This window comes from Syngnathoides biaculeatus, chromosome 1, assembly GCF_019802595.1.
Source record: "Syngnathoides biaculeatus isolate LvHL_M chromosome 1, ASM1980259v1, whole genome shotgun sequence".
Taxonomy (NCBI): Eukaryota; Metazoa; Chordata; class Actinopteri; order Syngnathiformes; family Syngnathidae; genus Syngnathoides; species Syngnathoides biaculeatus.
Window position 1 is genome coordinate 5,956,941 of NC_084640.1, and position 20,455 is coordinate 5,977,395.

Genomic DNA, 20,455 nt, shown 5'->3' on the forward strand with positions numbered 1-20,455 from the left:
GAACATAATATAAAATGGTATTTAAAATTTTTTATCAATAAAAATTCTTGATCTGACAAACCTTACCTGAAGAAAAGTTACATGCACTGGCCTGTCAAGGAAAAAACACGAATGGTCTATACCCGCAATGTTTTGAAAATACTGAAAGTTTAGTTCAACATAACCGGCGTTAGTGGCAACAAGCTAGTGATACATTGTAACAAACATTACTGTCAGCAATTGTGATGTATTCTTATAATGTAGCGTAATTTACGGCGGTATCGATATTGTCAATCCATTAATGAAAGCTAGCAGTAGACGATCTATATCTTCAACCAAAACTACCTCGCGATCGACGCATTGAGCACGCCTGGTGTAACAGAAATTTCCTTTGACATGGCTCATTATGTGGATGACTTTCAACGTAAATGCACTCGCAGTACGTGAAGAAGCTCTGAACATGCCGTTGTGGCATTACTTCCAGACATGCTCAGTATGGTTAACTTGCATTTCTTGTTTCCGGGTGAAGACTGATTATTTAGGAGCAGGCTTGTTTTAGTTAACAACGTTTATAAAATAAACACGTAAATTAATGTCTAGGCTAGACAAAATGCGCTACGTCTTTCAATATCTATTTTTTCTACTTGTAACAAATTTTATGCGCATAATTTTTCATGCTCAACTGTGCAGATTTGAGAACATGAAGGCGCGCGAGCACGGTCGCGCTCGTCAAATGTGAGTGACTGTAACAAAACCAAGCCAACTATGAACTATAAATTTGAAACGTCGCTTGGAGCTTTGTTTCATTTTTTTTAAACCCACTATGATATCCCTGTCTGTTTTTCTTGGTGTAAAACTGAATTATTGCTTGCAGAATATCTTTAGCAATCCATGTTGAAAGCTAAATGATGCTCCCAAACAGTTTTAAGGTTAATGTTATGTTGCTTCCTGTATTTAAAATACAGAATTAGCTTTTTGTGCAGTTTATTGTCTGTGCTTTCATCCTCGATCAGGCTGTAGCAAGGTGGGATTTTAACATTAGACACCATCTCATCCTGTACTTTATACTTTGGCTTCAGACCAGACCTTTTTTACTCAAAAGAGAAAATCTCATCCAGTTACACCACTTTTTCTTCTATTATTCACTTACCCCGACATTCATTAAAGCAACAGCATTTCTTTCTTCTTTTTTTTTTTTTTTTTACTTTTACCAATATTATCGAGAGTAAACACAAGCAGCATGCTCTACGTAGCCTGGACTGTGTGGGTGGACGGTGTATGTATTTATGAGTGTAAGAGCCGAAGCGGGGCGGGGTCAGACAAACGAACAGAAGACCGTGTGCTTCCATGTGGAAAAAAAAAAAAAAGTCAGGCTGTGGTTCACTGCGCTGGATTGGTTTTCATGGGTGCTGAGAATGTTTATGTCAGGGGTCACCAACATGGTGCCCGCGGGCAAATGGTAGCCTGCGAGGACCAAAAAAGGCCCCCGTGAGGTATGTTCTAAAAATACCATAGGCCACAAATTGTTACTATTATTTGTGCTTTAAATTCTGACTCTGACTTGCTTTCGTGAAGTAAAATTTAAAAATACCTGTAATGTCATTTACAACAATAAATTAAAACAAAAATATTTTATGTACATGTAATGAACTGAGACTGAAATTTGCCGCAAACAGGTCACGTAGCCCTTCATACGATCAGTGCTCACAAAGTAGCCCTCAGCCTCAAAAAGGTTGCTCAGCCCTGGTCTATGTTTTTCTACTCGGAACAAATATTATGCGTGTGATTTTTTTTGTGCTCAACTGTGCAGATTTGCGAGTGCAAAGCCGTGCAAGGGCGGTCACGCTCGTCAAATATGAGTGACTGAAGACGTCATATACAGCTCTGATTGTATGCCTCCCTCCCCCACAGCTCTTTTCAGCTGATCTTCCTTGCCTCCACTCCTTTCCAGGGCAACCACTGCCCTTGCTTGGCCTGGAACACAGTTTGTGTAGTGAGTGGAGCTCAACAGCATAGGATGGTGGTGTGTAGGATGACTCTGGTGGTGGGTAGGAAGATGATGAAGACAAAAGTAGAGCAGAGAACCATGTGATGGAAGCTGAGAAAGGAAGAATGTTGTGCGGTCTTTCGGAAAGAGGTGAGACAGGCTCTCGATGGACAGAAGGGCCTCCCAGAAGACTGGACTACTACAGTCAAGGTGATCAGAGAAGCAGGCAGGAGAGTACTTGGTGTGTCTTCTGGTAGGAAAGGGCAAAAGGAGACTTGGTTGTGGAACCATAAAATAAAGGAAGTCATACAAGGAATGAAGTTAGAGAAGAAGAAGTAGGACACTGAGAGGACTGAGGCGAGGCGAAAGGAATACATAAATACAATACATACATTTGTAGAGCTGTGGGAAATATAGAGGAATAAAGTTGATGAGCCACACAATGAATGGGAAAGAGTAGTGGAGGCGAGACTCAGGACAGAAGTAAATATTTGCGAGAGACAGTATGGTTTCATGCCTAGAAAAAGTACCACAGATGCAGTATTTGCCTTGAGGATGCAAGTGGAAAAGTACAGAGAAAAAGCTACATTGTGTCTTTGTGGATCTAGAGAAAGCCTATTACAGAGTACCAAAACAGGGAACTGTGGTACTATGTGTGAGGGCAGCAGACCAGTGGTGAGGTGTGCCGTAGGTGTGACAGAAGGATTTAGGGTGGAGGTCGGACTGCATAAGTGATCAGATCTGAGCCCCTTCCTGTTTGCTGTGGTAATGAATGGACTGACAGATGAGGTTAGACTGGAATCCCCTTGGACCATGATGTTTGCAGATGACATTGTGATCCGCAGTGAAAGCAGGGAGCAGGTGAAGGAACAACTAGAAAGATGGAGGCATGCACTGAAAAGGAGAGGAATGAAGATTAGCCAAAGTAAAACAGAATATATGTGAGTGAATGAGAGGGGTGGAGGGGGAAGAGTAAGGTTCCAGGGAGAAGAGATTGCGAGGGTGGATGACTTTGAATACTTGGGGTCAACAATGGTGTGTGTGGTAAAGATGTGAAGAAACGGGTCTAAGCTTGGAACAGCTGGCGGAAGGTGTCTGGTGTGTTTTTTGACAGAAGAGTGAAACAGTGGTGAGGCCAGCCATTACGTACAGATTAGCGACGGTGGCACTGAAGAGACAACAGGAGGTGGCAGAAATGAAGATGTTGAGGTTCTCTCTTGGAGTGAGCAGGTTGGATGGGATTAGAAATTAGCTCATTAGAGGGACAACCAAAGTTGGATGTTTTGGAGACAAGATTCGAGAGAGCAGACTTCGATGTTTGGACATGTGCAGAGGCGAGCAAGTGAGTACACTGGGAGAGGGGTGACCTGCCAGGCAAAAGAGCAAGAGGAAGATCAAATAAAAGGTTGATGGATGCTGTGAGGGAAGACATGAGGGCAGTGGGTGTTAGAGAGGAAGATGGCCTTAGATGGAAAAATATGACACGCTGTGGCAACCTCTAACAGGACAAGCCAAAAAAAAAAGATCGACTTATCCCTTGCATGGGTTTTTTCCGAGCACTCCAGTTTCCTCCCACATTCCAAAAACATCGATTTATTGGAGACTCTATATTGCCCTTAGGTGTGATTTTGAGTGCAACTGTTGTCCGTTTCTATGTGCCCTGCGATTGGCTAGCAACCAGTTCAGGGTGTACCCTGCGTCCTGCCCATTGAAAGCTGGGATAGGCTCGAGTACTCCCGCGACCCTTGTGAGGAGAAGCGGGTATGAAAATGGATGGATGGATGGATGGATGGATGGACAATAATAATACTTTCTCAGGAAAATGTTCTATGTATGTAATAAATCACGAAACAAACTAAATATAGTAGAAAAACAAATAACTACCTGAGAGAAGACAACCAATCCTCCTGTTGGACATGAGACGTTTCCTAACTGCATTCTCAAACAGGGCTCTGATGTTGTCCTTCACTATGTCTTCATCAAAACCTAAGAAATGTAAACAATGATCTTCAAATATTTTCTTGAATAAAGTAACACAAACTCAGTGAGGAAGACCGGTTCATACTTCCTGGCAGTCTCCCGATAGTGTCATAGATAGTATGTGTGGGCTCTTTTGTGCATTCATGAAACTGCTCCAACTGAATGGATTTCACTTTGCCATTTGACTTCAAATCAAAGACCTCAAAATAGCCTGGGAGAAATTGAATGATTTTGGCAGTAGTCCCCACGGAATGGATAACATCCATCAGACCTGTAAGAAAATGAGCAACTTTGCTAAGGAAACAAACACACGTTTTCCTTATTACTGCAAACTTTGGTGAACCCCAGCAAATCCAATGTTAAGGATTTGCAGATTTTTTTGGAAACCTATCTTGTTATTTCATAAGAACAAACAAAAAACTAACCTAATTACTGTTTTTCGGCGCATGGCAAACCCCTGTCTCAAGTAACATTATAATTTTTCCTCCATCTTGTGGCATCTTTGCTCCATGAAACTATGTGAAAATTTACGTTACCCTTTTCTGCCATTTTGTAGCATTGAGGTGGAACCATACAATATTTCCCAAAAGTATTTGCTCGCTTCAACAAAAAATTCTGAATTGGGTTTGGGATATTTAGATCACTTCCATGGTCCCAAGTGGATAAAATCAAAAACCTAGCCATGAAAAATATTTTTAGTCTTGTGAAAGAAATGGTTGTTCTCAGGACCTCAAGCATTAATTCCAGTGTGGAAATGTGATAGGATGCCACCAATGCAACAAGTCCAGTAGTGAAATGTCCTCATTCTTAAATATTCCACAGTCGACTTTCAGCTGTTTTATAAGAATGTGGAGTGGGGTCCGCAGATGCTGAGGCGTATAGTGCAAAGTGGTTGGCAACTTTCTGTGGAGTCAATGGCTACAGACCTCCATACTTCATGTGGCCTTGAGATTAGCTCAAGGAAAGTGCACGGATCTTTGTGAAATGGGCTTCCATGGCCAAGAGATTCATCCAAGCAATACATCACCAAGTGCAATTCAGCATTGGATGCGCAGTGGCGTAAATGATGCAGCCACTGGAGTCTAGGGAAGTGGCGATGCATTCTCTGGAGACACATTCTCCGAAGTGATGGATCATACGTCTCCATCTGGTCATATAAGGAATGAGTCTGGGTTTGGCTGTTGCCAGGAGAACAGTACTTGCCTCTTTGTTGTAGGGGGTATTATTGTGTAGGGTTTTTTTTTTTTTCCAGGAGCTGGGCTTGGCCTCTTAGTTCCAGTGAAAGGAACTATGAATACTACAGCATACCAAGAGATTTTGAACGATTTCTTGCTCCCACCAGCATACAAAGCAAGGTCTATAAAAACATGGATGACAGAATCTGGTCTGCATTAACTTCACTGGCCTATACAGAGGCCTGACCTAAATCCAATCGAACAGATTTGGAATAAATTAGGATGGAGACTGAGAGCCAGGCCTTCTTGTCCAACATCAGTTTATTACTTCACAAATGTGCTGGGATAATGGGGGGGCGGGGGGGGGGGGGGCAAACGTACTCTTAAACCTTGTGGACAACCTTACCAGAAGCGATAAAGCTGTTATACTTTCGAAGGGTGGACCAACGTCATAATGAAACCCATGTATTGGGAATCAGATTTCACTTGAGTTCATATGTGAGTCAATGCAGGTAAGCGAATACCTTTTTCAATATAGTGTATGTTAAATTATGTTGAGGCGCTGCATTTAGCACTTTAACGTCTTTTGCCATCTCTAGGAAATTAGAATCCATTTGGGGGCGGGGTTCATTACTTGCAGATTTTTGGTATTCGCATGACGGCTCGTTTCATCTCACCTGGAAATAGCGGTGGTTCACTGTACTTATTCAATTACCTTTGGCTTCGGAGCTTACTCCAAGTAATCCATTGTCAGTAAGAAGTCTAAACAACGGTCGAACTCCATATGTGTCCCTTCCAAGGCACACTTTTCTGTTATCCGTGTCCAACAGAACAAAAGCAAAAGTGCCATCCAGGAGAGCCAACGCCTTCTGAATGCCAAAGTGATCATACATATGGAGTAAAATCTCACCATCCACTTCTGTTTGGCAATCAAACTCAAATTGGTTCTTTAACTGAAAAAACAGTTGAACAAGAAATTAGAATTTGACTGAGGGAGAAAACACATCAGGTTGTTACAGTACCATTTCAAAATGTGAAATACACATTAATAATAACACATGAGCTTGGTATTATTTAAACCGTCCTGTGTTTTAGCATCGGATAGTAGGCAAGTTTGTGCCAGCCACTATTCAATTGTAAATTGAAAGTACGTTCCCCTGTGATTCGCATGGGTTACATTCCTCACACCCCCACGAATATTGAAAATCGCAAATAATGGATGCAGCATTAATACAGTATACCTTTGTATGATATGTACCACATTTTGATAAGATGTACCATAAGACCATAAGATTTACTTAATGTTATAAGCCTCGGTACACAGAAAGAGATTAACGCTAGCACCACGCTAACGCTAGCTGTTTCAACCCCAGGGTTGAAAGCGTCTGAAAAAAAAATCGCGGCTTGTAGCCCGGAAATTACGGTAATTGTATTTCGAAACAAAACGAGAAAATTACTTGAGAAAGTCAGGCAGCTACTGATTTATTTACTGATTTATTATTGCAAAAACAAGGCATCCCTCCATTTTCTGAGCCGCATATCCTCAAAGGGTCACGGGAGTGTTGGACCTAAACCAGCTGTCATCGGAGAAGAGGGGGAATACAGCCCGAAATGTTTCCCAGACAACCACAAGGCAAAGAGAGACAAAAAACAGTCATACTCACTATCATACTAAAGGGCAAATTAGAGTCCCAATTAAGAGTCCCCAACTCTGTTTTGTTTCAAGACAAAGGTTATACTGACAGACTTGCATGTGTCGATCGTTCTGGTCATTGTTCAGTTCTGGCACCATCTTTGTGCAAACTGTACCATGCTCAAATCATTAGTTAATCTCCAATTCATCTTTCAGATGTTTCATGCACAGCACCTTGCATTTTCACCTTTAATTTTGTGAAGTTGGTAAGTAATTTCACATTTTTTCTTTCTGTTGTCATGAGGAAATGAATGTATCTGGTTATTTATCTCGTATCTCCACTTAATACAAGGGGAATATGATCTGAGGTTATTTTTTTTAGCTGTTCTTGAATACAACTCCCTGAGCCATCTCCTTATCTTTTGTGTGTCCCAGTGGTCTTTGGAGCTAAGTTGTCATGGGCTTTATGCTGCTAGAGGGCACTACACTAACTGCTGTACTGGTAGCACTGATGCGACCAACTTTTTCAGTTTGGCGAACCAGTACATGATTTGCTTGCACCCTTTTTTGGGGAGATACAGCATGACCATGAATGCTGATCAATTGTAGTTTATGAAAACAAAGATCGACAGTGATTCAAGATGTTATGTGCAAACTATTTTCCCGGGAAAAAGAGGTTTCTCTGCAACAAGCAGTGCCTGACAACTCAAGTCAATTATTTTATATACCTGGTGTATCAGTATTTGAAATCATAATTTAGGGTCCAAGGGAAAACATCCATTGTTGTCCATAAGGGGGTTCTGCAGGGTGCTCTGGGAGTATGGTATAAAGGTGGGGCAATTATGGAAAAAGTAATGATCATGATTATTTCATTTGATTTTGAAATCATAATAAATAAACACTATTATTCATGGGCGGCAGGGTGGGCCAGCTGGAAAGTGTCTTACAATTCTGAGGTCCAGGTTTCGATCCCGGCCCCGCCTATGTGGCATCTGCTTGTTCTCCCCGTGCCTGCATGGGTTTTCTCCAGGCACTCCGGTTTACTCCACATCCCCAAACTATGCAACATTAATTGGACACTCTAAATTGCCCAGAAGTGCGGCTGTTTGTCTCGCTGTGCAAGGCGATTGGCTGGCAACCAGTTCAGGGTGTACCCTGCCCGTTGACAGCTGGGTTAGGCTCTAGCACTCTCGCAACCATCGTGAGGATAAGCAGCAAAGAAAATGGATCGATGGATGGATGGATGGATTTTGAAACTTAGTACTTGTTTATCTACCAAAATGCAGGCCTATGGGGATGGGCAGTGCAAGCCAGTGCAATCTGTAGGCCGGTCCCAAGCCCAGATAAATGCAGAGGGCCGCGTCAGGAATTGCATTTGGCATAAAACTGTGCCAAACAAATATGAGCGTCTATCTACAGCATACCATACCAGATCGGACGTGGCCCGGGTTAACAACGCCCACCTCCAGCACCATGAACCTGTAGGGCGTTGGTGGAAATTCAGCTACTGTGGGTGTGGGTCAAAGACAAAGAAGAGGAGGAAACCGAATTCGTCAGCAGAAGAAGAAAAGGAATGCACTGAGCCTACAACTGAGTATACAGACTTCGAATGTTGCGCCTATGACTGGAAAAGCTCAGGAATTGGTTGACATGATGATTGGGAGAAAGGTTGATATAACAGTAATCCCTCATTTTTCGGGGTTAATTGGTACCAGACCCACCCATGAAAAGTGAAAAACCACAAAGTAGGGGTAAATGGCGTTTGTGTGTTTTTTTGCTTCATTAGGTCCTTGTCGTCTTGCTGGGGATGCTGCATTATACCCTATCAATGCGGCCTCTCGCTACAGTACTGTACTAATGTATGACGGCGTTTTTTTCTTGTTGTTGTTTTTTGCTTCATTGGTCCATATCGTCGTGCCAGGGATGGCGCATTGGTATGTAGCGATCTGGCTGGAAATCCGCGATGCACTGGTGATGAATGATCCGCGAAGTAGAGAGGGATTACTGTATTGTGCATCCAAAAGAGCAGGTAAAGGTAGCAAGGCTAGATGTTTAGGAGCAGGGTTTGAATTATTTTACCATGGAGTAGATAGGAAGAGAAATTGAGTAGGGGGTATATTAAAGGAAGAGCGGTCTTGGAGGTGAAAAGTGTATCAGGTCGAGTGATGAGGCTGAAACTTGAAATTGAGGGTGTTATGTGTTATGAGATTAGCGTCTCTTATCCGTACATCATGATCAGACTCACCACTGTTTAAGAAACTTGGGCCTTCATCCTAGCAGTGACTCTTCTGTCACAGTATATGTCGTTCCTGAAAAAATCAAGACCATCTTGAAGTCACCGAAAATATTGTGGAGGAGCACAGTGATGGTCATCTAAAGAATCCCATACCGGATCTGTCGTGGCCCGGGTTAACAACGTCCGCCCCTGGCACTGCCAACCTGCAGAGCGTCGGTGGAAATTCAGCTACTGTGGGTCGAAGACAAAGAAGAGGAGGAAACCGGATCCGTCGTCAGAAGAAAAAGAAGGAATGCACAGAGCCTACAACTGAATGTAGGGACTTTGAATGTTGGAACTATGACTGGAAAAGCTCAGGAGTTGGTTGACATGATGATTAGGAAAAAGGTTGATATACTGTGCATCTAAGAGAGCAGGTGGAAAGGTAGTAAGTCTAGAAGTTTAGGAGCAGGGTTTACATTATTCTACCAGAGAGTAGATGGGAAGAGAAATGGAGGAGGGGTTATTTTAAAGGAAGAGCTGGCTAAGAATGTCTTGGTGAAAAGAGTATCAGATAGAGTGATGAGACTAAAATTTGAAATTGAAGGTGTTGTGTATAATGTGGTTAGCGGCTATGCCCCACAAGTAAGATGTGACCTAGAGTTGAAAGAGAAATTCTGGAAGGAACTACATGAAGTAGTTTTGAGCATCCCAGATAGAGAGAGTTGTGATTGGTGCAGATTGTAATGGACATGTTGGTGAAGGAAACAGGGGCGATGACGAAGTGAAGGGTAAATACGGCATCCAGGAAAGGAACTTTGAGGGACAGATGGGGGTGGACTTTGCAAAAAGGATTGAAAAGGCAGTAGTGACCATTTTTTCCCAGAAGAGGTTGGTCAAAAACTCCAAAGTCACCTTTCCAAATTGCTTCCACACCTTCACCGGTATGTCATCAGGACCAACTTTCCATTTTTCATCCTCTTTAGTCCCTTTCTAACATCCCCCTTACAAATCAATGCCACTTCCTTGTCCTTCACACTGTAACCGGTGTGTGGCCAATTTGGATTTTAGTTAATTCACTTTTCTCATTCTCAGCTTGCTTTTCGGCAGAATGTCAGTGTCGTATTTTCCATAAACAGTTCTAAAATCCCACTCCACATTTCACGCCAATGACAGGTGAGACAAACGCCTTTGAAAATTATATCGTTAAAAATTTGGCTGCCTCCCATTCCGGATGAAAATATGTTTTTGTCTTCTTTACTGCAGCATCCATACTCATGTTTAAGATTTCTTAAGCGAGAGCATCAAATAGGGGGGAACTCACTGACAGCATGTTTTCCTGCACTGTTATTGTTTGCACATGTGCGGTGAGCTAAAGTTAAAAAAAAAAAAAAAAATACGGCTGGCGTGTTTTTTTTTTCTCGGCACGCTGTCACAATCGACCGAAACTGCCTCGCAATGGACTGGTCAGACTGGTTATCCCTAAAAAAAGAAAGAAAAAAAAAAAAAAAGTCAGCCAATGTTCCCTCAAAACTACATGCTCTTTGCAGATATTCTGCATTGCACGCAAAAAAAAAAATAATCCAATGCAAACTGAAAGTATAACATACAGCTATTCAGTTTGTGGCATTTTTTAATGTGATTTAATGAGTGAGGGATGACTGTTGTTAAATCCAATGGCACACTTCACATACATACTGTAAAAAATGAAAAGAGGAGGCCAGTGGTTTCTTTAGGTAGCACACTTTCTCCAACAACTACCACTGCTCCACCACACTCTCTTTTTCCGACTTCACCTTACACCCCGCACCCCCAGCCCCTCACCCCCTTGTCGGTAGCTCGTGAGAGGCTGGCTGCTTGAAAAGTAGATCTTGAGGTAATAAAGTCTGGGCACCCCTGCTTTAGATGTACGCTCATACTTGTTTGACACAGTTTTACGCCGGATGCCCTTCCTGACACAACCCTATTTATGCAGGCTTGGGACCGGCCTACAGATTGCACTGGCTTGTGTCCCCATAGGGCTGCAATGATTATAAGCTCAAACCAATCCGTAAAAAAGGTGAACACGTGTGTGGTTCAGTTTGCAATCTGAATTATTCTGGTCACAGTTTGCATTATTTTCCCAAAGACCCAAGCCTCAGAAGACAGTGGATAAAGTTTGCGCAAAGGAAGAAGGCTAATCTTTCCAAACTCAGTCAGCACTCTCTCATATGCAGTGAACATTTCACCCTGAACTCTTTTACTAGTGGACTCATGTCTGAGATGTGTTTTAAAACCTGGATCAGTGCCTACCATACAGCCAGTTCCAACACCTGAACAGATCGCTGTTGCTAAAGGCACAAAATACGAACTTGGATCAGCCGTTGAACCTGGACACGCTTTGACAACCTCAGCCCCCCAGAAAGGAGCAAAACTGCGAAGAGCTTTTTTTTCTCCAAAAGACAGGTTGCAGAGATGTGTTTTTTTTTCCTGAAAACACTGAACACTGTTTTCATGATTGAATGATAAAAGCACATATCGTTCTTTGCGAAAAATATTTTATTACTGCAAATAGTTTGACCATTGTCAACCAGAAAAAAACAGATAATATTATTTACAAATGGTGGCACGGTGGACCAGCTGGAAAGCGTTGGCCTCACAGTGCTGAGGACACGTCTTCAATCCCAGCCCTCGCTGTGTGGTGTTTGCATGTTCTCCCCGTGCCTGCATTCTCTGGGCACTCCAGTTTCCTCCCACATCCCAAAAACATGCAAGATTAATTGGACACTCTAAATTGCTACGAAGTGAGATTGTGAGTGCGGCTGTTTGTCTCTATGTGCCCTGCGATTGGCTGGCTACCAGTTCAAGGTGTACCCCGCCTCCTGCCCGTTGACAGCTGGGATAGGCTCCAGCACTCCCTGTGACTCTTGTGAGGATAAGCGGATAAAAAATGGATGGATGGATGTTTACAAACCACTGTTGGTGGCATGGTTGGTGACTGATTAGAATGCCTGCCTCACAGATCACGATCACAGGCACATGGAGAGAGACAACAGTCACACTCACTTTCACAGCTAGGGTCAATTTTAGTCTCCAATTAATCCATGTTTTTCGGATTTGGGAGGAAACCAGAGATCCCGGAAAAAACCCATGCGGGCACGGCAAGAATATCCAAACTCCACACAGGTGGGGCTGGAATGTGAAGTCCAGTCCTCAGAACTGTGAGGCAAAGGCTCTACAGCTGCCCCACCACCATGTAGATTTTAATTTGCATGAAATATTTTATTTGATAAGTAATTAAGTACACATCCTCAATACAGAAATGTTTTAATAGAGTCACACTACTAGTTCATATATTACAGTCAATCTTAGACATTATTAAATATTGTGGGGTTTTGCATGCATGGCATTTCTCTTTTGGTGTTGGTAATCTCTCATGTGAAGAACATCTGGTTGGATTTAATGAAGTCTGTAACTGTGATTGTTTTGGGTTACATTTTGTTCAATATTATGGTCATAATACTGATTATTTTTGGTTATCTAATCATGACATGACATTGAGGTAATACTATATGTGATCCCGTTTCATATCTACAATATTCCTTCGGTGTTTCATCATTGTAAAATGCTGCTGTTTTTGTGAAACCCTTGCTTGTCAGTATGGTCCATACAGTATCACAAAAGAACAAACAGTAAACAGCTTGTATATTCTTACTGTGAGATGGTTGTAAATCTCTCCATTGTAGCACAGCCACAAATAGGGAAATTTCTTGATATGCAAAGGCTGCATGCCATGCAGCTGATCCAAGATAGCCAGACGATGGAAGGCAAAGCAGCAGTTAATGTATCCATTGATATTCTCAAAACGAAAGGCATCTGGGCCTCTGTGTGCTATCTTCATGGCACAGGTGCACTGAGCTGACAGACAATGATCACTGCCAAACATTGCCCAGATACCACACATATTGGATCTGTAATAGAAACAAGAAATGGTGGGATACCAACCATGGTTAAAGGTCCACATATTAGGAAAAGTATTGTCGACCCTTTGATGTATTTTTTTTCCGTTGACTGCCAATGTCAATAAAAAAAACCTCAGTAATTCATTAGACAATTTTATTATTCAAAGTCTAGGTCGCTGATGATGTAGTGGTACACAAGCCTGCCTTTGGTGCGGACAGCATAGGATCGATTCCTGCTCAGTGATGGTGTCGATATCTGCCCTGCGAATGACTGGCGACCAGTTCAGAGTGTAGTCCGCCTTTTGCCCAAAGCTAGCTAGGATAGGCTCCAGATTTCCCTCTACACATGTGAGGATAAGCGGCTTGGATAATGATATGACATGGCAAAGTTTAGTTCTCCAGCAGGTGCACCAGCAACATAGAATAAGAGAATTTGTAAGATTCATTTCGGCAATGTTTGCAAGAGAGACTTTAAAGCAGGCATGTCAAACATTTGACCCATTGGATGATTTAATCCATCTGAGCACAAATATGTCAAAAAAAGAAGCGAGTCTCTCTCTCATGTCTATCAAAAGTTGTGATTTTTAAAATAAATACAAACCAAATGCTCCCTCCGGCCGCCAGAGGGCAGTAAACGTTTAAAAGCGCTCACGTCCATCATGCGGCACTGAGTTAGTCACAGGAAATAAACATTCGCAACGTAATGTGTTCAGGTAAAAATAATGTAGCAATATAACTTCATTATTCACGACTTCTAAACAAGTTATCAGTTAACACACCCTTACCAAAATGGCACTGTCAAAAAAAAGAAAAGTGAACACAGAGTACAGAGTTTTCCAGGAAAAACGGACTGAGTTTTATTCACAGAATTGAATGCAAAACCAATGTGCTTGGTATGTAATCAGCAAGCTGCAGTGTTCAAAGAGTTTAATATTCGGTGCCACTATGAGACTCAACATAAAGACTAGCCAAAACAGAGGTGTTTTTCAGAAGACTCAATGGCCTTGGGTGTCTAGTCAAATCAGATAGGTCTTGTTTTGAGACTTGTCCGCCAACGGCAGCGTTCCAACATTGCATATACAAGCTTTGTTCTGTTTTCACACACACACACACAAACTCTGTGTCGGACCACAGCCTTTGTCTGCGTCACAGAGCGCTCTGTTCATTAAACTTCAAAGTGTTTGTCACATTTCACGCCTCTGGAGTCCAGTTATTGACCCAACCTGGAAATGGACGAACACACGGAAAGACCCCAAAAGGCCCGCCTTCCAACAATTGGTCACCCCGACGTGATTCAGAACCATCCATTGGACCGACAGGCAGAAATTTTGGTGCACCAAAATTGACAAGGTAAGAAGACATTTATATTCTCAATCTAATTTCTGTATGTCGGCCAGTGTGTGTTAAGGTTTCACCTCCTATTGTTTGAAATAGAATAAGAGGCTGTGAAATGTGATGTTATGGGCAGAAAGTAAATAGAATAAAAGCCCATAAGTAAATGTGGTGACAAAGAGAAACAGAGAAATAAATAACCAATACATTAAGTGTTGTAATTAGCACAAAGAGAAGGCGGATTCGTTCTTCTAGTAAGTTTAAGAATCAATAAGACCTGTCTTGTGTCTAAGAGGCAGTATCGTTCCATTACGGAATCTGAGATACTGTGGTGTTTACATAATTCACCTGCGGGACCTCGAGTTGGGTTATGGGGTTCCGCACGGACTGTTTTGTCTGTTGCACTTCCGGAGTCAGGAAGTGGAGAGTTCCCGCCCTAATGAGTTTAGTTGGTTGATGTCTGCCATTAAAAAAAAGATTTGCTCCTGGGTTCGACACTCCGCCTCCGACTCCTTTTCTTTGGCGCTACACTGGTGACCCAGACGTAAGTCCCAGCGATTCCGAGACTGAACCGAACATGGCAACCGCCATCCTCAAATTGACGGAGTTTTGGGAGACCTCCGCGGCAGCGTGGTTTGCGCAGACGGAGGCTCAATTCGGGTGATACCGCTCGCTATTACCATGTTGTCTCAGCCCTCGGGAGCTCAACGGCGGCCAGGGCAGTGAGTTTCATCACATCTCCCCCAGCCCAAGATAAATATGCTGGGCTCAAGACTCACCTCCTCAAAGTTTTCGAGCTTTCACGACCAGAGCGAGCCTAACGTCTTTTGGCTATTAATATACTAGGAGATAGCAAACCTTCCGAACACGTGGAAATGAAGCCTTCTGGGCGCGGAAGAGCCCAATTTCCTTTTCATGGAACTGTTTCTTAGACACATGCCGCCGCATGTTCAGACAGCACTCGCTAACACTACTATCACTGAAAGTAGATACCCTGGCTGAAGAGGGTTACCATTTCTTCCTGGCCACCCAGCACTTCTCCCCTGAAGTACTGGCCCCGGCCCGCAGTTACTTGCCCCCGGGTGCGGGGGTGCATACCAACAGGGGCCCCATCGCCACCGAAGGCCGCGCTGGCACAGGCTTGTGCTACTCCCACGGCCGTTTTGGCGCAAAAGCGAAGAGGTGGCGCACATCTTGGAACTACGACGCGTCGGAAAACGGCAAAGCCCGCACTCCGTAGCGGCCATGAGCATGGGCACGAAAAACTGGCTGCTCTTCGTCAAGGACACCCTTTCCGGGCGCAAATTTCTTTGTCATGACTGTCACTGCGGATGACACCGCTGGCAGGACTGGTGGACGCACAGACTTTCTCCTCGGTTGGCTGTGTCCGAAATGAGGCAACTTATGGCGGTCTCTCCAGTTCACTCTCAGATGGCACCAAGTATCAGCTCCTTCTTGGTGAGTTCCCTGGCTTGACACTGCCCAGTTTCTCCTCTGCCGCAATTTAACATGGAGTCGAGCACCACATCGAGACCAAGGGCCCCCGAATTCACGCTAGAGCCAGACGGCCTGTGTGGCCTGTCAGCGTGGTAAGGTGCATCGCCACACAAAAGCCCCCTTAGAGCCCTTCGCTGTCCCTGAGAGGAGGTTCGACCACATCAACGTTGACTTGGTGGGTCCGCCTCGCATGGTTTCACCTACTTGCTCACCATGGTGGACACGACGACCCGCTGGCCCGAAGCCATTCCACTCTCCTCGACGACGTTTTTGGACATAGCCCAGGCGTTCATCGGCACATGGGTTCCGCGCTTCGGGACCCCGTCCGACCTCTCCTCCGAAGGTGGCCCTCAGTTTACCTCTGAACTCTGGAACGCAGTCACTGAGAGTTTGGGGGTCAAGCTGCACCGCACTACCGCCTATCACCCCCAGGCGAACGGTCTCTGAGAGTGGTTCCACCGCTCCATGACAGCAGCCCTGCGCGCCAGCTTGACGAACGGCTACTGGCTGGATAAGCTCCCATGGGACATGCTCGGCCTCAGGTGCGCCCCCAAGGAGGACCTGATGTCCTCGTCCACCGAACTTGTCTACAGCCAGCCGCTGCGGGTCCCCGGCGAATTCATTCTGGACGCCACGGCGCCTTGGTCTGCAGCCAGGCAAAGGTCTTCCCTGTTGGAGGCCGCCAAAGAGTTTGCGCATGTTCCCAAATTGCAACATGGCACCCTGGCTGCCCGGCTGATTTTGTGTTCATTCAACATGGCACCCACCGCGGACCCCTGCGCCCCTCATACGACTGCCTGTTCAGGGTCCTGGAGTGCGGGGATAAGAAACTGCTCGTGGACATTGGCGGTAGACCCAAGACTGTTTCCATGAACAGGGTCAAGCCTGCTCACCTGGAGATTGCCCAGCCTTTGGGTTTGGTCCTGCGCCGGGGTTGTCCTCCTTTATTGTCCCCTGCACCTGCGGGGGAGCCCCCGACCCCGCCAGGGCCCTTGACCCTTGACTCAATGGACAGTGCAGCCGCCCCCCCCCTCCCCCCCTCAGCCCCTGCAGTGCACACCAGCGGGGGTCGGGTTGTCGTCCCCGCACGGCACGGGGATTTTGCCTATGGGTGAATTCCGGGGGGCTTGTGTGGTGTTTACATAATTCACCTGCGGGACCTCGAGTTGGGTTGTGGGGTTCCACACACATTCCACCACCTTATTCTACCGCTGTGGAATCGCCGTATTCCAGATGAAACAAAATGTTGCAAAATGCATTCGATTTGACGTGTCCTGTAATGACCGTGTCCGGGGGGACTTTGGTGAGTGATTGGGACGAAACGAGAGACACACTTCCCCAATTGCGAGCAGCCACATACTCATCACACAATAATGTTGCTGTGGTTCTCGGGGCTGGTGTTCTTGTTAGTTTGTTTATTCTTTGTTTGTTCTGAATGTTGTACTGGGGCGGCACCGACTGCTGGAGACAAATTCTTTGGGTTTTTGCACACTTGGCCATTAAAGCTGATTTGGAAAGCATATCAAAGTTATCTTCGTCCGTGCGTGACAACAAGCTCAGTGTGCGTGTGCGTTGTGCGTCGGCGTGTGACTGAGCCGGCCCTGTTCAGGTGTGTCCCGCGACAGGGTGGGAAGAAGAAAAACACGACATGAACCCCCTAATACGGACTGTTCAGTCTCTGTACAACTGCTGTCAGAGTTTGGTCCGCATTGGCTGCAATAAGTCAGACTCGTTTCCAGTCAAAGTTGGACAAGGCTGCCCTTTGTCACCGATTTTTTTCATAACATTTTTTCATAACAGTCGAGGCGTAGAGGGTGTCCAGTTTGGTAGCCATAGCATCACATCTCTACTCTTTGCAGATGATGTGGTTCTGTTGGCTTCATCAAGCCATGATCTCCAGCTATCACTGGGACGGTTCGCAGCTGACGAAGTGGCTGAGATGAGATTCAGCACCTCCAAATCTGAGCCCATTGTCCACAGTTGGAAAAGGGTGGCATGCCCTCTCCGGGTCGGGTGAGATCCTGCCCCAAGTGGAGGAGTTTAAGTATCTTGGGGTTTTGTTCAGCAGTCAGGGAAGAATAAAATGGGAGATTGAGAGGCAGATCAGTGTAGCATCTGCAGTGATGCAGACTTTGTATGGGGACATTCTGGTAAAGAAGGAGCTCAGTCGAAAGGGGAAGCTCACAATTTACCGGTCGATCTACGTTATTAAACTCACCTATGCTCACAAGCAGTGGGTCATGATTGAAAAAAAAATCCTTGACACAAGCAGACGAAATGTGTTTCCTCCTCTCTCCTTGATAGATAGGGTAAGAAGCTTGGTCTTCTGGGAGGAATCAGATGAGGTGGCTGGGGGATCTGATTCAGTTGCATTATGGACACCTCCCCAATGAGTTGTTCCAGGCAAGTCCACTGGGAGGAGATCCCCAGGATGACCCAGACATGATGGAGAGCCTGTGTCTCCCAATAGGAGTCGGTCTCAGATCACCTCAGGAAGAGCTGGATGGAGTGACTCGGGAAAGGGAAGTTTCGGCATCCACTTCACCTACACCAGCTTGGATGTGTGAGTGTAGGAAGTGCATTAAAGATGCACAGGGAGAAGGCATGCCACGCCAGAGAGCAGGCTGGACTGCCTGCTCCCACATAGTCACCTGTCCCAGCAATGAGATTGAGAAAAAAAATTTCTGATTGATTTTTAGTCCATATCTTTGCCAATTAATTACACACAGTACAAGTGTAAGATAGCTGCAAAATTTGCTCTGTAGAAAGTAGTTGACGCCCATTGCAATCAGAATGTAAAAGCGTTTTTATTGATTTTAAGTCATTCTTTTGCCGGTTAATCAGATCCATGCAAAGTATCCACATTATTTGACATGTAAAGGAAAATAAGAAGAAGAGTAAGTAGTGGCCTCACATTACCACCTAAGACAGCAATCATAATGAGGGGAAAAAAGTGTTTCTATTTATTTTTGCACACAGTTCAACCAAAATGTAAGGTATCAGACAAGTTTGTCCTGTAGTAAGTTGTGAAATCCAATTGACAACTAGTACAACAATCACAATCAGAAGTGTTTTTGTGAATATTTTACCCAATAAAATGCATCAATTTTCTCGGTAATGCCAGATGTATGAATATTTGACTAGTGGGAAACAGAGTGGCCTTGCATTGCCATCTACTATCGCAATCAGAATGGGGAAAAAGTGTTTTCATTATTTGGTGACTATTTCTGACAATTAATTGCACAATTGAACCAAAATGGAAGAAAAGTTTGACCTGTAGCAAATAAACTCCCAATTATGACAGCAATCAGAATAAGAACAAGTTTCTTTAATTTTTGTCCAACGTTTTTTATACTAATTGATTTTGGGTGGATATTTTTGACTGCCTTCAGCATTTGTAGAATTATTTGAATACACTTTTTCCCAAATGCAAGGTATCAGCAAAGTTTGACCTGTTTTAAGTAGTGGGCTGCCATTGCCAACTACTGCAGCAAGCTGAATAAGAAAGGGTATTTTCATTAATTTTTGGCAAATATTTTGTATAATTACTGATTCTTGATATTTTTAAATTACCTGCACACAGTTTTACTAAAATTCAAGATATAAACAAAATTTGACCTGCAGAAGCCACCCATTGCCAACAACTACAGCAAGCAGAATGGAAAAAAAGTACTTTTTGTGATTTCACCAAAAGCTAAAAGGCTTAACTTGTCCACAGTCCCTGTTGAATTACTAACTTTCTCTTGCTCAATCAGCAACTGAATGTAGTCCTTAGGGAAAACAAAAGAAACTGCTATACATTAGACTGACGATTGGACCGGTAAAATAAATAAATTAATTAATAGTTGTTACAGTTTCTCGATTAAGATTTTTATTTTTTCTAATAATGACTACCACACGAATTTAATCCAACCTTTACGAAAGTATGCATCACAAAAGCGTCTCTCACTTGTAACGGTTAAGATGGTCGTTTGTACTGTACACGGTATAAAAATTGTTCCAAAATGCATTCAACGAATACATGAACATTAGCTGCGGTTGTGAAGTCTTTACCTTGTTCTTTGACAGATTCTGAGGAACAGTAGCTCTTCCGTGTCCTGAGTTGATAGTGCAACTGAGACCAACTCATCTGCCTTAGTTTTCCTCATCTGTTTGAATTTGGCGTTACATAAACCGCTGCGAGGTGTAATTTCAAAATAAAAGCTACAATAAAAGTGTCCGTTATTGTTTTTATTCATAAGTATTTTGTACGGTAGCTTTTATAAGAAAAACCTATTACAAATCTGCAAAGCCATAGAAGTCTGTACGGCTTTGTGATCAAATATTTTTTATATATTTTTTCTTCATTCATCATCAGTAAGTAAGTTTCTTTAGGCTTGTCCCTCTCGGGGTCGCCACAGAGTGTCATCACAGATGAACGCACATATGTTTGGCAAAATGTTTACGCCGGATACTCTTCCTGACGCAACCCTTCTCAGGGAGTGGAGGCCTCAGTGGGATACGAACCCACAACCCCTGGTTTACCAAATCAGTGCTCTAATCATCAGTTTAATCAATAAATGACAAACGAATCACAAACATATAACCCTATCATTTAGTGCTAAGCTGTTGAGCTATCAATAGCATTACATTCTCCTTCAAATCATAGTTGTGTGGATTTTTTTAGGATCCAGCTAAAGCGGTGGCTAGGTGACACAACCTGGCGACTCAGCATGA

The 20,455-nt window shown here is 43.9% G+C and overlaps 1 protein-coding gene across 1 annotated transcript in view; it reads right to left on the reverse strand.

Moving 5' to 3' along the window:
• Positions 1–20,094, reverse strand: part of asns (asparagine synthetase) — a 65,335-nt gene extending 45,241 nt beyond the window's left edge. Inside the window, exons 1-5 of the mRNA XM_061842708.1 lie at positions 19,793–20,094; positions 12,664–12,919; positions 5,837–6,074; positions 4,032–4,217; positions 3,851–3,952 (exon numbers count right to left, since the gene is read on the reverse strand). Coding sequence (XP_061698692.1) covers positions 3,851–3,952; positions 4,032–4,217; positions 5,837–6,074; positions 12,664–12,919; positions 19,793–19,977 — 967 coding nt within the window. The 5' untranslated portion in view covers positions 19,978–20,094. The remainder of the gene's footprint in view (positions 1–3,850; positions 3,953–4,031; positions 4,218–5,836; positions 6,075–12,663; positions 12,920–19,792) is intronic.
• Positions 20,095–20,455: the final 361 nt, after the last annotated feature.